We start from the raw sequence: 18,405 nt of genomic DNA, 5'->3' as shown, positions 1-18,405 counted from the left end.
TTTCAACCCCCCCTTTTTAAAGATAAAGAAACTGAGGCCCAGAGAGACAAAGTAATGTGCCCAAAATCACTGTTAGTAAGAGGCAGAGCTAGATTTGAAGTCAGGTTTTGTGATGTCAAATTCAGTGTTCTTTTTTCCACTGCATCAAAACAATCTTTCTAAATGTTCTGCTATTAAATCACTGAATATGTAAATCAGTTTTGCTGGGCAGATATTGCCGGGATAAATTATGAAATTTCTTATCATATATCACAAACACTGATGACAACTTTAAACATATGAATCACAGGATCCCAGATTAGGAGCTGAAAGAGGCTATAGAGGCCATCTAGTCTCCCTCCCTTCCATTTTACAGCAGCAAACTGTGACAGAGATAAGATCTGAACCCAGGTTCTCTGACTCCAAACACAGTATGCCTTCCAATGTAACATAATGCTTCCAAAGAGGCTTTTGACCTTGAGGGGAGGGGAGGGGGACGGAGGGGAGAGGAGAACCTTTACTTATACCCTTACACTGGAATCCAGTTCCTTTTCCTGGCATTGCTGCTCTTCATTTTCTCCTTCCTCTGCATCCTCTTCCTCTTCCTCTGAGACTACAGAATTGGAGACAATGACAGGAGTCCAACGCAAACATTCAGGATCTACATCTACAGGCCTCAAATTCACTTGAAGTTTTGCCATATGATCCTGGATGAGTTTTTCCCGGCGGATAATCACAAATCTGTAATCAGAAAAAAGTCTACAGTAGTCAATGATGTGTGGACTACATACAATGAATACAAAGCTACAAATAACCTGACCACAAAGAAATGTAGGTGATGATGATGATGGATGTTCCACATATGCTACTTTACAAAGAAAGGAGCAGCCAGTCAAATGAGAAGTCCAAGAAATGCACCTGAGGTGCACTGTATCCTCAAATACAAGCACATGAAGGTTCATCACCGTCCTCTGAACAAGCCTTACAAGTCTGTTCACACTCTCTCGCCTTCCCTACTCTACCTATCCACAACCTACTCATCCTTCAAGACCTGGCTTCCAGTACTCCTGCAGGTACTTTTCAGAATACCCCAAGTGCAGTGATGGCTCCATGCTCAGCTCCTATAACATTTAACGTTTGTAACACATTCAGTATTAATCTCACGTGGCCTTGTGATTGATGTTATCTCCACCTGTAGTGCTAGCTAACTTCTCACATGTTCTCCCCAAATTTCCAAGGAATGTAAGCTCTTTGAGGTACAAACCACATCTTATACTTCTCTTCATCTTCAGGAATGCTTAAAGCAGCATCTTTCATAAAGCAGACACTCAATCAATGTTACCAGCTGACTCATCATAGAGATTATCATACTAATCTGTTTTTATTGTAACAATTCAACTAAGACAAAATAAGACAGTCTCTGTCCTCAAGAAGCTTATAATCAAGTAGGGAAGATAAGTACATAAATAGCTATAATACAAGACAGAAAACTATTAACTGGTATAACAGAGGTATGAAGGAATGTTATAAGATCATAACAGGGCTTAATAAAGTTCCTTATAACTGGCTGAATATTGTGCTAAATTGACTACTGCTACTTCAGTGATGCACAGGTTGCTAGGACTCACTTCACGTATAAAAGTCAGTCTAAATTCAAAAGGAATAAAGAACAAAATCAGCAAAATAATAAGAGATTTTAAGGTACACTAATTGCAACTCAGCTCTTGTCAAACCGGGATCTCTTGTCAAATCTTGTTCAGCCCTAGGTTACTTCTACTGTCCACTTCCCCATTACTACTCACGGAATGCTGAACAAAGCTGAAGGAAGTCTTACAATCATGTGAACTGGGTACATTATAAATTCATGTTTCCCGATTTCAGCTGGATGCTCAATTCAGCATGACATTCCTTTTCTTCCTCCTTAATTGATTCCCTATCTCACTTCAAACAGAAACTATTCCAAACCTTCTCAAGTCTCCTATATCTCCTCTCCCCCTCCTTGTCCAATTAAGAGACCATTTGATGTGAGCTTTCAAGGATACCCAAGTCTCTCCCTCATGCTTAACAGACCTTCACTAGATTTTGCCATCCCCTTAAGCTAAATCCTATAGCTTTCCCCTTTCTCAGCCAACTCTTAAAACCTATCTCTACTCTTTGCTTCCACTTTTTCTTCTTTCTCTTACTCTACTCTCTTCAATCTAGCTTTCCACCTCATCATTCAAATGAAACTTCTCTCTCCAAAGTTAGCAATAATGTCTTAATCACCAAATCTTATAGTCTTCTTCAGTTCTCATCCTTCGTAGCCTATCTACTATAATCAGAGGCAGCTAGGTGGCACAGTGGATAGAATATCAGGCCTGCAGTTAGGAAGACCTGAGTTCAAATCCAGCTTCAGACACTTACTAGCTAAGTGATCTGGGACAAGTCATTTGCCCTTTGTCTGCTTCAGTTTTCTCAACTTAAAAATGGGGATAATAACAGCATCTCCTGCTCAGGGTGGAAGAGAGGAAAAAATTAAAATGTTAAAATGTAATTTGCAAACCTTAAAGTGTTATATAAGTGCTAACTATTCCTATTTGACAATTTTAACCACCTTCTCCTCCTAGGTTCTCTCTACCCTATGGGATTTTGTGACACTATTTTCTCCTGGTCTCCTCTTTCTCAGTCTTCTTTGCTGGCTCTCCAGTCATATTAAAACCCCTAACTGGGAATCCCCCAAGGTTCTGGACTTCTTTATGTGGATGATTCCCACATCTATACATCCAGCCCTAGTCTCTCACCCAAGAGTCAGTCCTGCCATCACCAGCCTATGGACATTTCCCACTGGATGTCCTAGAGACAATTCAGGCTCGATGTGTCCAAAAATTAATTATCTTGGTGAATTAGATAATGTATGTGAAGTGCTCTGCAAACCTTCTATTGTGTTATAAATGTTATTATTGTTATTTCCCTCTTTCAATCTTTCTTATTTCTGTTAAAGGCACCACCCACCCTGCTGGCCTCCCAAGTTTGTACTCATCCTCCCTCACCTCATATATACAGTACAGTATTCTGTGTACAGAATACATATATAAATGCCAAATCTCGCCATTTATAACTCCCAAACATCTCCCAAATCCAACCCCTTTTCTCTACTCACATAACTACCTTATCACTCCTCAGCAAGGTAATGGCAAAAGCTTTCTAGTTGGTCTCCCTGCCTCCAGTCTATCATAAGCACTGCTACCAAATGAACTTCCTTAAATAAAGATCTTACTATGTCGGTCTCCTTCTCAAATCCCGTGGCTCTCTATCACCTCTAGGTTCTCTAAGTGTGGTTGAGCACCCCACTCTTTCAGGGGATCCATGAAGTCAAAATTATGTTCATAAAAGTATTAAAACACTACCTGCCTATGTAGTAGCAATTTAGATTTGAAGATCTTTCCCACCCATTAATAGGCCATGTGACCTGCTTCCGCCACAGAAAGCCTAAGTCACATGTGGCGGGAGGAGCTTCCTGACCGGAAATGGAGAGAGAGAGCCGTTATGGCTGCTAACGGCCGCCCTGGTGATGGTTAGAACTGAACAGGCTGCCTTAGCTGTACTATGAGTTTGTTTTTGGGAAGACCCCAGCAGGGGCTCGGAGAGGTTTGGGGATGGTGAGGCTCCATGTTGTGATGCTGTGTATTGAATGCTTTACTGCTCTGACAGATTGAGTAAATGGCTTGTGGGATCTGGTCCTCTGGTTTACTTCTTCTACCTTCTATGTGGAGAGTCTCACATACTTTGCAATACAGAACCCCATAGGCATTTTGACAATTATCATCTACATTGTTATTATTGCCTTACTGATACAGCCTATTAGCATCTCCTTCCTTTTCCAACTACATATATGTCTGAGGCAAAATTTTCTTCATATACTTCAAGCGAAACAGCATATCACAACAGACTGAATGTAGAAGCAGATATGAGAATCCAGCTATCTATTAAGCCAGACATCAAAGAAACTTAGAAAAATGTGTAAAACAAAGCCCTTCTCACTAATTTTTTTTGTTTTGGAAAATGTTTTTCATAAAAATATTTGTGTTAACATGTAATGGGTTTATCACTCTTCTTCAATGGATTAATATTTTAAAATTTTATCAGTTTTAATTTCTAATGCAGCAAATACCAATAAATATAACCCACATAAACAAAAGCTCTTTGGAATCCTCACTCATTTTTAAGAGTATAAAAAGGTCCTCATTAATTTTTAAGACATAAACAAATGAATGAATGAATGAATGAATGAATAAAATTGAAGAAAAAAATTTTAAGATTATAAGGGGGCCATGAGATCAAAAAGTTTGAGAACTACTGTTCTACCACATAATATATACTCCTCTGGTTCACTTTTAAAGCTCTTCACAACCTGTCCCTAACCTTTCTTTCCAGATTCATTGGATATTGAGTCTACTCCCTCACTCTGCAATCAAGCCAAATAGCCTATTCTATTCCTCATCCATTATACTACATAATGGGTTCAAGTAACTAGAACGCTTCTCCTTTCCATCTCCACCTCTTAGAACTCCTAGTTTCCTTTAAGACTCAGCTAAAGTACTATCTTGTACATGAAGCCTTTCCTGATGCCTCCAACTGCTAGCACTGTCCCTACCAAAATACCTTCTATTTAACTTCTTTGTATTCATTTGTCCTCTCTCTCTCTCCCTCTCTCTCTCTCTCTCTGTCTCTCTCTCTGTCTCTCTCTCTCCCCCTCTCCCCCCCCACCCCCTGCCGTGTGTGTGTGTGTGTGTGTGTGTGTGTGTGTGTGTGTGTGTGTGTGTGTGTGTTTTGTCCCTGTCTTCCCTATTAGGAAATAAACACCTTTTGAACAGGGATTATTTTAATCTTTCTATTCTTCAGCACCTAGTATGGTCCCTGCCAAATGGCTGACAATAAATACCTGTAGATTGGCAGATTGAAGAAGGGATACCCCTACTGAAGAAATAACAGAACATTTGAAATACTGATGTGTTATGGAATAACACAGGGTCTGAAAGAAGAAAAACAAGAAGCATCTAATAGCTTCATGAAACAAAATTATGGTTTTTCTGGAAAGAAAATCAGTTGAATGAACTGATACTGAGTGAAGTGAGCAGAAGCAGGAGAACATTACACACAGTAGCAGCCACAATGTGTAACAACTAACTTTGACAGACTTATCCCTCCTTAGCAAATGCTGTCCATATACAGAAAAAGAACTACGGAGTCTCAATGCAGGTTGGAGCATGTTATTTGCGCTCTCCCTTTTTTTGTTTCTTCTTTCTCGTAGTTTCTCCCATTGGTTCTAATTCTTCTTTACAACATGACTAATGTGAAATTAGGCTCAATATGAATGTATATGTAGAACTTATATCAAACCACATGCCATCTTGGGGTGGTGGGAGGGGAGAGATGGTGAGAAAATTTGGAACTCAAAATCTTATGGAAGTGAATGTTGAAAACTAAAAATAAATACTTTTTAAAAAAAATTATGGTTTTATGTATTTGTGACAAAAAACTACATTGATTCAAGGGCACAAAAAGAGATGTAATCATTAACAAGGCATTAATAAAAGATGGCTGGATAAAAGGAAGAAGTGTGGCATGGCTGCCCCACCCCTAAACACACACACACACACCCAGAACTAGAAAATGAACTAGATCAAATCCTGATAGAAAGATACAGAAAAAGTCCTAGTGAGTCATTTTTTTAGCCCAGTCAACACAGTCAGTTAATAAACATGTATTAAGTGTCTATTGTGTTCCAGGCACTGTGCTAAGCATTGAGGGCAGAAATATAAAAAAGAAAGACAGTCCCTACCCTTACAATCTCATGGGGAGAAAACAATACATAAAAGGAAGCTGACAAGGAGTGTGGGGATGGGAGTAGGAATTTGATGGAGAAGTCCAAAAGTATGCAGCTGCATGGAAAATGAAGAGATGGCTAGCCTGAGCACCCTTCCTAAAAGTTCTATTCTTCATCTTCCAATCAGAGAGGTACAAGTAAGAGGACACTGATGAAATCTTGATGTGATCTTGCAGGATGATGAGGTTCCCGGGGATATAATGGAGAAGTCCAATAATGTACAGCTGGGTAGGAAATGAAGAGCATAAGGAGACAATGAAAAGTCAAAGACTGACCACAAGCCCCAGGGTAGGCAGAGAGTACTTCAGCACACAGTGAGACGATGTTCACTGAAGCAAAAGGAGGTCCCAGATCCATACTGGGGCATTGTGTACAGAATACAGCAAAAGGTGTCAACAGGCAGTTTGGTACCCATTATCTAGTTTCCAGGTTATAGATCAAGGGTGGACAGAGAAGCAGAAGCAGAGCTAGATCTCAGTTCCACCACCTTGTCCAGTTTAAAGCCTGCAGTTCTGTCACATGACAGTGAAGAGCTTCTCTGTCAGCAGCAATCTACTGAAACTCATAAGCCCACAGACTTGGTACCCAGCTCTAAACCCAGGTCAGAAACGTGGGAAGTTCAGAACAGAGGGGCAGCAATCAAATTTGGGGATCAGATCTTTCTGGGAATGAACACTGAAAGCTTGTAGGTTTCCAGCCCATCTCTGAGATCCTGGTATTCCAACACTCTTTATGCCAAGAAAGCATCAACAGAATCAGCTCAGATCTTTCCTCCAGAAGTGTGCAGAACCCAGCACTAAAATCAAGTACAAAGTTAGGTAGCAGGCTGGAAGAATGAGCAAACAAACAAAAAGAATCCTACTATAAAGAGCTATTATGGGGACAGAGATGTTCAAGACACAAACACGGAAGGAAAGAATGACTCTAAAACACCTATAAGCAAAGCCTCAGAAAAAAAAAAAAACAGCTTGAGAACAAGTTCAACCAGAATTCCTAGAAAAACTGAAACAAAGATTTAAATTATTTTACAAATTAAATGAGAGCACTTGAGGAAAAAACTGGAAAAGAAATGAGAGCTACGGAAGAAAGAACTGCAAAGGGAATTAAACAGCTTGGCACAAGAGGTACAAAATCCTGTCCAGGCAACAAACTCCCTGAAAATGAGAATAAACCAAACAGAAGAAGCCAATGACTCTTAAAAAAACAAACAAGAAATACTAAAGCAAAGTAAGCTTTTAGCTCTCCCAATATCCTCCACAAAAAAAGACAGAACATTGCCTCAGAGGGAATGTAGAACAGCAGAAATAAACAAAAGTTAGGGTTAAGCAGTTGTTCTCCTAAGACAACTTGAGAAGATCCCAGGAAAAAACAGACCTCCAGGAATGAAGGTTCAGTCTGAGTAAAGTACAAATACCTCCAGGCTGACTGCAGAATCAACAAACATAAGTATAATATATAATATATATCATATAAATACATATACACATACATATATACATATGCATGTATATCTACAAATATACATGCATGTATGCATGCCCTAGGGGCAGCTGGGTTGGGAGGCAGCCTTAGAAACTGTCATCTCACCGACAGTGTGGGGATCTGGCAACCAAGTAGGAAAAGACTGAAGGACCTTCTACTGTTGAGGGACTGGAGGCCAAGCAGAGCTGTGCTGACCAGCTTTGTCCCAGGCTGCGAATATGGGGGAGAAGGAGCTAGCACACACCTGGTGATTGCAGCAGCTGTAGTTGCTGGCTGTGGGCACTTGCAGGACAGCAGAGTCCCTGGTGTCAGTGCCAGGGCAGACACAGAGCAGGAGTGTGGCTAGGGGCCCCAGCCATGGCTTAGGAGTGGAGAGGAGAGCCCAAAAGATTGAGCCCCAGCACAGAACTTAGAAAATAACAGTAAGAAGGACTTGAGACTTGGGATATCATTCCCCATACCTCGGTACTATAACTTGATTACACTAATAGCTGCTAAAAACAAAATAAAACAAAAAGTAAAAGTGAGTAAGCAAAGAAGAAAGACCCTAAGAAAAGATAGCTACTAGGTAGAGAAGATCTGGGTTCATATTCAGAGGAAGATAACAGAGCAAAAAAAGCCACTCCTTTTTCAATGAGAAATATCAAAAGGTCCCAAGCACAAAGAGAGTTCTTGGAGGAACTTAAAAAGGACTTTAAAAATCAAATAAAAGAGTTTGAGGAAAAATTAGGAAAAAAAAAAAAGCAATCCAAGAAAATCAAGAAAATTATGAAAAGAAAAACAACCAACTTAAAACAGAGAATCAAAAACATAAGGAAGAAAATAATTCCTTGAAAACTAGAATTGGACAAAAGGAAGCTAGTGACATTTTAAGACACCAAGAAATAATAAAAAAAAAATCAAAAGAATGAAAAAACAGAAGAGAATGTTAAACATCTCATCAGAAAAACAACTGATCTGGAGAACAGATCAAGGAGAAATAACATAAAAATAGTCAGACCATCTGAAAATTATGATTAAAAAAAAGAATCTTGATACAATATTACAAAAAATTATCAAGGAAAATTACCTTGAAGTTCTAGAACAAGAAGGTAAAGAAGAAATAGAAAAAATCTATCGATCATCACCTGAAAGAGATTCCAGGAGGAAAACTTACAGAATATCATAGCCAAGTCTCAAAGCTCCCAGGTTAAGTAGAAACCATTGGAACCAACAAGAAAAAAAAATACAATTTCAATATCATGGAGCTACAATAAGGATTACACAAGACCTAGCAGCTATTACAATGAAGGAACATGCATCTTAAAATACTATATTTTGTAAAGCAAAAGAGGTGGGATTATAACCAAGGGCAACTTCCCAGCAAAGTTAACTATAATCCTGAATGGAAAAAAATGAATATTTAAGGAACTGAAAGAATTTCAGGTGTTTGTAACAAAACCAACAGAATCTAAGGGAAAATTCCTCATATGACATCCAGAAGAAATATAAGTTAAACATTAAGACCAATCAATTATAAGGGACTCAATGTGGTCAAATTGTTTATTACTTATATGTGAAAATATTATCAGTACTCTTATGACTGTCATCATTATTTGGGTATGAGCTGTGTATGAAGAAGCTATTCTAAAAAAATAAAACTGTAGGGAGAGATTTAAAAAGAGTAATTATCTCATACAAATGAGGCATAAAAGGAAAAACTCATAAGGAAGAAGCTAGTAGGGGAAGGCAGGTAGTGATGGAAACTTACTCATATTGAGAATGGGTTAAAAAAGGAACAACATATATTTGTGTACAAAGGTATAAAAGTCTTCTAAATACAGAAACAAATAAGGAAGCAAAGGGATAAGGCAGGGGGGAGAGGATAAGAGAGGGACTCTTGGAGGGGTGGGTTGGCTAAAGAATAGAAGGGCACGGCAGTGGGCAGAAATAAAGCAGAGGAGTGAGGAAGGATAGGAACAGGGTGAAAAGGATAGCGAGGAAAAATAGAAAGGAGGAAAATACACAACAAGTAATTATAGCTTAGAATGTGAATGGGATGAATTTACCCATAAAATAAAAACTGAAAGCAGATTAAAAATTTGAATTCAACAGTATATTGCTTTCAGGAAATACTATAAAAATGAGAGAGACACAAAGATAACATAAAGGTTAGGAGCAGAATCATGTAAAAGCAAGGGCAGTGATCTCAAAGTTAAATCTAAAATAGATTTAATCAAAAGAAAAACAGAGAAACTACATTATGTGTCAGCAATATTATTTAATATTGTTTTAGACCATTTAAAATAACTAGACAATATAAAATACCTGAGAGTATACCTGCCAAAACAGACAAAGGAACTATATAAACATAAACATAAAACACTTTTTATACAAATAAAATCAGATCCAAATATAACTGAAGTAATAAATATTGTTCATAGGTTGGTAAAGCCAACATAATAAAAAATAACAATTTTACCTAACTAATCTATTAATTCAATGGCATCTCAATTAAATTACTGAAAAATTATCTTACTGAGTTCGAAAAAATAATAACAAAATTCATATGGAAGAACAAAAGGTTGGGGATGTCAAAGAAACCAGGGGAAAAAATGCAATGGAAGCAGATTCAGCAATATCAGACCTTAAACTCTATTATAAAGTAAGAGGCATTGTTGAAGCATAAAATGGATAATTCTGATTATTTTAAATTAAAATTTTATTGTATAAATAAAACTTATACAGTCAAAAATAGAAGGAATGAAGAAAACTAGAAAAAACTTTCCTAGACAATCTCTCAGATAGGTTGTGATGGGCTTTGAATATTGCTGTGGTGTAGGAAATGATGAGCTAGTTGATTTAGAAAAACATGGGAAGACCTGGATTTATGAAGGAAGATGCTATCCACCTTCAGAGAAACAAAGGACAGGTGGAAATAAGCATAGTACAGTCTTACATATACGTACATGACTGTGTGTATATATGTGTATGTTTATAAATATCTATAAATATGTATGTGTATATACACATGCATATATACACAGACATACATATACATATACATGCTTAATTGTAGTCTTCTTTAGGGCGGGGATAGAGAGAGGGTGACTGGGAAGGAGTGGAAAAAAAGAGTAAAAAGTATATACAGAGGGGCAGCTAGGTGGCACAGTGAGTAGAGCACTGGCCCTGCAGTCAGGAGGACCTGAGTTCAAATCCGGCCTCAGACACTTGACACATGTACTAGCTGTGTGACCTTGGGCAAGTCAGTTAACCCCAATTGCCCTGCCAAAAAGCAAAAAAAAAAAAAAAAGTATATACAGAGAACAAAAGAAAACCCACAAGGAAGCAAAGAAAAGCTGGACAGCTTTGAAAACGATGTGTAGTATTTGTTACATAGGTTTTCTTGAAATGGAAATTTTATCATTTTATATTGAATCATCTCTTATGTTCAGCTGTCTACAATTTGTTTTTCTTTTCTCATTTTGTATTTAAGTTTATGTAATGTTAATGGGATTTGAAGATCTTCCCCGCCCATTAATAGGCTTCACATGGAGCCCATTAGGGGTGGGACTTGCCTTAGGGGGAAGCTTGCTTATAGGAAGGCTCACACCTTTTGCTAATTTCTAATTAGGCACTGAGTCAGGAGGGTTGTGATACTCTCTGGCTCTGAGAAGGGTATATGAACTCTGAGGTGAGGTTTTGCTTTGGGGACTTACTCATTGGAAGAATGTTCCTGTGATTTGGCCATTAAGGAGAGTTCCCGCCACACTCCCCCACCTTGAAAATCCAGATGTTGGTGTATCTCTGTGTGGCAACTATATATGTATTGCTTTTCTCAGTTAGAAGCCCTGTCTGTTGATTTGTGCTGTTTTCTCTGTTTGTATTTTCTCTGCTTGTCCTTACATTCAGGGTGCTGACCTTTCCCCTGAATTAAGTAAATGATATATATGTTTGATTAAAGTAAGATTGCTGACCCCTTTAAAAGCTATTTTTCCTTTAGAAGCAGATAAAAGAACCTGTGCTAGCAGGCCATCCCGGGTATGTTAGGGTGCTTGCTATTACAGTTTAAAATAAGTAATAAAATTTATCCAAAAAAATTAAAGAAAAGAATCAATGGACTATCTGAACACCATGACTTTAGAAATCTTAAAAGGAAACTGCCCAGACCTCTTAGAACCAAAGGGTAAAGTGGAAATAGAAAGAATATACTGGTCACCTCTTAAAAGAAACCCCAAAATGAAAACTCTCAGAAACCTCCTAGAAATTCAAAATCCAGAGCTTCCAGGTCAAAGAAAAAATACTACAAGCAGTCAGAAAGACAGAATTTAAATACTGAGAAGCCACGATTTAGTAGCTCCCACTATAAAGGAGCAGAGAACTTGGCACACAATATTCTAGGAGGCAAATGGATACAGGCTTACAGCCAAGAATAACTTACCCACTAAAACAGGAAAAATTCTAGAGGTGAAAAAAATTTTAAGAAATAGATGACACTTCCAGGTATTCTTGATGAAAAGATCAGAGGTTCTGTAGAAATGTTGAAGTTTAAACAAAGGAGTTAAGAGAAACATTAAAAAGGTGAACACAAATCAACAGTCATGAGGGATGAAATAAGATAAACTGTTTACATTCAAATATGGGGAGATGACATGCATCCCCTTTCTGAACCCTATCATCATCTGGAGTCACAGAGAGAGTCTCATTAGACAAGACTTGTGAGAGGTACTTTTATGTATTGAGGATCTTAAGAGAAGAATGGAAAGAGGAGTACATGGGCGGGGGGAAGGAAAATTACGGAAAATTATCTCACATATTCAGGATGAGCAAGCAGGCATCTAAATAAATAAGAAGAAAGAGAGGAGCAGTTGACACTTAAAATTCGCTCTTACCTGAACTTATCAGAGGAAGGAAGAGAATACACACACAAGAGTTAGGTACAAAAATATATTTGACTCAACAGGGAAACGGAAAGAAAAGGGGATAAAAGTAGCAATAAATTAGGAAAATACATTAAGAGAGGAAAACAAATTCTAAAGATGTGCAAAAATACTTATAACTCTTTTTAAGGTGGCAAAGAATGGGAATCTAAGGTAGGGAAAGACTAAAGTAATGGTACAGAAATGTGATAGAATACTATTATGCTGTAAGAAATAATGAAAGGGATAGTTTCAGAGAAACTTGAAAGCCTTGTATGAATTAATGAAGAGAAAAGTGAAAAAAATAAGAACAATTAATACAATAACAACAATATCATAAAGACAAGTAACTTTTAAAAACTCAGTAACCAATTACTGTAATGACCAACCACAATTCCAGAGGATACTGATAAAACATGCTAACCACATTCCAACAGAGTGATAAAGGACTCAAGAGTGAGAACACATTTTTTAACATGGTCAATGAAGGAATGTGTTTTACTTGACTATATATGTTTGTAATAGGGGCTTTGTTTTTCCTTTGTTCTCTTTGAGGGGAATGGGGAAGGGGAAGGAGAAGGGTGAGAAGGTAGATTTTTGCTGACAAAAAAACAAAAATAAAATATGATTTTAAAGGAAAAAATAAGAAAAAGGGTGGAGGGTGGGGGTGGGAAGGGAAGCAACTAGTCCAGCTCACAACTCAAACAATCACAAAGCACAAAGATTTTTACTTGAGGCAGCCATTGTAGTTCTGTACACAGTAAAAGTATACTACATGTAGTTCTCATTTTGTCACAGGATATTAAAAAGAGGTGCATTATGGGTTGAGATTTAATAAAATTAATCATTTTCATTGCTTAAAAAAACCCAGAGTATTAATACTCAGTAGCAGAAAAAGGTTCTCACGTTATATATTTAATAGGAAATAACTAGCTTATTTAATAGGAAATAATTGGCTTATTGGAGCCAATATGAATAAGTATTATTTGAATGTAATCAATTCATCAAGTAACTAACTGAGCCCCAACTAGGTGCAAGGTGCTATAGGGGTTATAAAGAATTAGACACAATTTTTGCCATCAAGAAATATATAATACTTATGTAAAATATAGCAATATATGAATTAAATGCCAAAATCAGAAGTAGAGACAGTAACATAGGTTAGAGAGAGCAAAGTAAACTAGAATAGCAAAGGAAGATTTTATCAAGGAAATGAAACTTGAGCTGGGCCCAAAAAGTGGTTAACATTGATAGAGGTAGAGAGAATAGTGAATGGCCTTCCAAACAATATGAAACAACATGAACAAAAGTTGGGAGGATAAAATAAGGGTGGTGTTTTGCGCAAGAGTGGAGAAACTGGCCTATTTGGAGAAAAGAGCTTATACTGAGGATTAGTGGAAAATAAGGTTGGACAGGCCAGGCTGGGGCCAGAACTGTAGGACTGTAAATGCCAAACTGGGATGTCTGAACTTTACCCTATAGGCAAGGAGTTGGCAAACTACCATCAGCAGCCCAAATCCCTGCAGCCTATTTTTTATTAAGTCCATGCACTTTTACATTTTGAAATAAAGTTTTATTGTATTTAAAAATGTAAAAACCATTCTTAGCTCAGAGATACATATAAACAAGTTGCCATCAGCTGTAGTTTGCTGACCCATGCTACAGGCAGTGGGAAATTACTGAAGGTTTTTGAGCAAGTGAGTGATACCATGAAACAATATTTTAGATGACTAATCTGGTGTCAGGGTGAAGGACAGAAGAAAAGGCAAAGTGACTGGAGGAAAAAAGACGACCAGGTCAGTCTACTATAATAATCTAAGAGAGAAGTATTGGGAAATCATACTAAGATCATGCTAGGAGGAAAGAATGAAACATTTAAATGGAAGAAAAGACAGAACTTGGTAACTAATGAAATATAAGGAATTTTCAAGAAAGGAAGATTCAAGGATCGCACTGAATGTCATCCTTGAATGTGGAAAATATTGGTTCAAATGACAGAAATAGGGTAGCAGGAGAAGAACCAGTTTGCCAGGGTCAGGGGGAGGGCAGTGGCAGAGGGAAGGTGCAGTAGGAGGTTGTAGTATTGAATTCTGGAAATCTTGAATCTAAAGTGATAGCAACACATGAGTGGAAATGTCAATATGAATTTGGAAGAAGTGGTTACATAAAATTAGAGATAATGGATTCACAGAATCATTCATATACAGGTAATAATACCTGAAGTGTTGGAAATGGTTCTGTTATCTGAGAGACAGAGTGTAAAGAGAAAGGAACAAAACAAGCAGGGATTATACCTTAGGGAAAAGCAAAGACCTAGCACTTTAGAAAGGTCAAAGAAGTATATGATCCTAGATGTAGAACTAGAAGGGACTCTATAGGTTACTGCCTCCCCTTACCCACTCTGCTGATGAAGGTACTAAGGGTCAGAGAAGGAAAGCAAATTATCCAAAGTCACATAATTAACAAATGGCAGAGACAAGATTCAACTCTTGGTCCTAACTCATCCAGACTTAATTACACTACAAAGAGCAAAAAAAGATAACCTAGAGTCCAGAAGCCCCGGAAAGGGTTTCATGCCTCAAAAGTCAAGAAGAACAGTGGTTGAGAAAAGCCACTAGTTTCTGGCAAAGAGGCTACTAGTGCCCTCCAAGAGCAAAGTTTTGGTGCAGTGGTTGAGTGGAGGACCAAAAAAGAATCTGGTAGGAGCACTGGCCATATCCCTCACTCTAGGAAATAGTATACTCACTGGTCACTACGGAAGTCCAGCATTCGGAGGTGATGGAGTGTGGAAGTAATGTCTTGAGGGCAGATTCCAGTCAATTTGCTTAGTTTTTTAATGCTGATTTGCTTGTCATTTTGGTGATAAAGGCACTCCAATATTACACTTTTCCAATAAGCCATATAGGAAAGACGCCCTAGATCAGATAATGGTTTCTCTGGAGATCCTGCTTGGCCTTCACGTTTTGACAACAAATAACCTGAGAAAAAACAAAAGTCAAATTTACCAGAGTTTTAAAAGGCTAGTTCACCAGTTACTGCACCTATATTAATCACCAGGCACCATGTCTAACTACCTTAAAAATGGGTCATTTTTTAATGTAAAATAGCTGTTGAGATTTTAAGTATTGTTTAAAATACAGGACATCTTATTAAAAGGCTATATTAACAAGGTTTTTGTTATGTTTCTGAAGTCATACTAGAACCAAAGGATTGTCAAGGTTCCATCCAGCTTTCAAATACTAAGACGACTCTGAACAAGCCATTAGCTGCCTATTTTGTTGGGCAAAATATACGTTAGAACCACTAGATGGCAACAGTTGCTTGTTTTAAATTATGAAAGAAGAAAATGATTTCGGTATTTTGCAGTCTCTTCATCAAGGTTACACTGTCCCTATGAACTGAAGAGATGTTAAACGCCATCTCCACTTTACACATAGATAAAGTGAAACACCTAATGACCTACCATCTTATATCAATGCTGGCCAAGAAAAGATACTACAAGAGAAAGTACAAGAGAAGCAAATTTTAAAACTTCAAAGATGGTTAAGGTGTAGTATATATTTTCACCATGTGGCAGAGAATTTTAACAACAATAACAACAGTCATACATACATTTTCCAGGGCACTATGGGTAATATAAATCAGCAGCTGAGTCCTATACTTCTGTTACTGGCACTAATTTCATTACTCATATGACACAGTTTTAGTTATTTGTTAGAAAGGAGAACTGTATGAAATTAAGCTCAATATGAACTATATCTACAATTCCTCATCCAAGGCATTTTTACAGGAGATACAAAGAACTGGCATAACATGATTATTTTAAAATACTTAATTTCTAACTAAAAAGAAAAAGATTAGTGGTTGTGTGCAAGGGATTCAGTATAATCAGAGCAGTAAAGTTCCACACATGAATATGTCAAAAGGCACTGATGACCAATATAGTTTTGTGTGTCATGGGATGCGCCCCTCCCTTGCCCCCACAAAGACAAGAAGGACATGTTAATATGCTCCTTACTGAAGTCTATGAGGAACCTGCCATAGCCCTTGCGCTGGTACTGAGGAAGAATCATTATACAGGAAACATTATACTTCTGCTGGCAGTGCTTTTCCTAGCGGAAAAAAAATAGGAACCAAGTTTAAAAACAACAGGCTAGTTATATTGAGCAGCAGGTCTAATTATCAAGAAACAAAGGCTAACAGTAAAAGCTATAGCCTTCTGGGAATAACAAAGAAAATCAAGAGAAAATACCCCACTGAGAAAAAAACAAGACAATGTTAAATCATTGCCATTACCCACAAAGTAATAATCCTAGGAGAATAAAAAGAAATAAAACAGCAACACCTAACACTTTTTGCAACTCAGAAAACATGTCACTGGCAAAGTCCAGTGCAGGTATTTCACAGAGACACAAATTTCATAGAGACACAAATGCTAAAAGACTATATGCCATTCTGGAAATGAGAGGCTAAGTATATATCGTTCACAGGTCTGAGATTTTTATTCTAATACTACTCACTCTAATGCTGTATAACCTAAAAGAAGAGGCAGACAAACCCAACTTTATGTGTACCTAAAAGGCTGCAAATAATAAAATTATATTTTAAGTAATGCTTGTATTAAGAATCTTTACTATTTAAGAGAATCTTATGGTTAATTCTACTGTAAAACTGATCATAACACCTTAAACAATCTGTTTTACACATCAGGATTTTCAATCAGGTCTGCTTCAAGCAAGACAAATAGAACACAGTAGGTAATGATTGTGTTTACTTCACAAGAAGTTCTATCCACCACCACCAAGGGAATAAAAAGTCATTTAAAAACCTTTCCCCTTGAGTGGTAACTGTAGTTCAGGTCCCTAAGAGAATACATTCTGTTCAGTGTTACTAAGCAGCTTCATGCCCTCAGTTTCTGAATTCTTTCTACATGAAATCTAGGGCCTGAAACCCAGATGGTATCCAGAGAGCCCTATACGCCTGATTATCTACTAGAAAAGACTGAAAGAAACTACCTCCATGTCTCCCATGTGAATCCATATATTTTCATTCATCCATAATACTTTCAATACAAGTCCATGATACTTTCATTCTGAAGTGCTTACCTTAGAGAAATAGCCAACAAGATGGCAGCCCTTGACATCATTCTGTGTCAATACATAGAAAAGAAATGGTTCCACATCATAATACAGTGTCTTGTGGTCAAGAAATAGCTTTGCCAACAGGCACAAGTTTTGACAGTAAATTGTACTGACATTCCCATCAACCTAAAAAAAAAAAGCCAAGGCAAATCAAGTTAACATGGTACCAGAGATGCTTTTTCTAGGAAAGCCACAGAGTTAACTCTAAGTATCTTATAGCCTAACTACTATGAGAGACGATAACAGTGAAGATATCACTTAGACCCTGGAGTGATCCCCTTCAAATGGCTGCATTACAGGTCTTATACTGCATTAAAACTACCCAAAATACAAAAATTTGAACTTGACAAAGCAAACTTTGCTTCACAAAAGTATTCTCTGAAGGATTAACTGAACAACAATCTTCCTTAATGCATTAAAAATACTGACAAAAATTTAATTCATATACTTTTTCACACTTATTGTATAAAACAAATTATACTTATAGAATGATGCATCCTAATGGCCAGGGATACTAAAATGTCCTCTACTGCTGATGGTTCCAGCAACACTGTTACAACTTTAAAAGGAGGAATGCTAAGGTCCCTGCTGTTGTACTAAGCACCCTAGAGAGTGATCAGGCAAGGAAGATCTCTCTTGGAACTAGGCTGACTAAGAGTAGAAGCAGAGAGTAACTTGTTAGTTCTGATATTCCCTTTTTCCTAAAAGCTATTAAAGTTTGATCTCTCTCAATGCCTTGGGATATACACATCAGACATACTGATAGTTACTCTCCAAAAGACAGTGTTTACATTTACCGAGACAATGCACAATTAAGTGAGCTATGAAATCATTTAAAGGAGAAAAGGATGGGGTGGCAAAATTTGAAAGCTAAAGTTATGATACAAACATTTTTCCCCCTTCAAAAGAGAGATCTCCATGTTTCTTCTAGTGAACTTATTGTGTGCAATCTCATTCATTTATTTAACATTTCTGCCTATTCTTGGAAAGGTAAGAAACAATTACTTTTGAAAACTGATCAACAGGGTAATTTTTACAA

At 37.4% G+C, this 18,405-nt stretch overlaps 1 protein-coding gene across 3 annotated transcripts in view; it reads right to left on the bottom strand.

Moving 5' to 3' along the window:
• The window catches only part of KAT6A (lysine acetyltransferase 6A), a 147,615-nt gene that overhangs the window by 11,514 nt on the left and 117,696 nt on the right, over window positions 1-18,405 (bottom strand). For 2 of the 3 annotated variants that reach the window (XM_036748772.1, XM_036748773.1), the window contains 4 exons: window positions 17,331-17,492; window positions 16,244-16,337; window positions 14,972-15,203; window positions 513-720 (listed from right to left, as the gene is read on the bottom strand). In XM_036748772.1, coding sequence (XP_036604667.1) covers window positions 513-720; window positions 14,972-15,203; window positions 16,244-16,337; window positions 17,331-17,492 — 696 coding nt within the window. Of the gene's footprint in view, window positions 1-506; window positions 721-14,971; window positions 15,204-16,243; window positions 16,338-17,330; window positions 17,493-18,405 lie in introns of all 3 variants that reach the window. The other variant, XM_036748771.1, reaches the window with a different exon arrangement.

This window comes from Trichosurus vulpecula, chromosome 3, assembly GCF_011100635.1.
Source record: "Trichosurus vulpecula isolate mTriVul1 chromosome 3, mTriVul1.pri, whole genome shotgun sequence".
Taxonomy (NCBI): domain Eukaryota; kingdom Metazoa; phylum Chordata; class Mammalia; order Diprotodontia; family Phalangeridae; genus Trichosurus; species Trichosurus vulpecula.
This window is presented reverse-complemented; position numbering and strand designations above follow the sequence as displayed.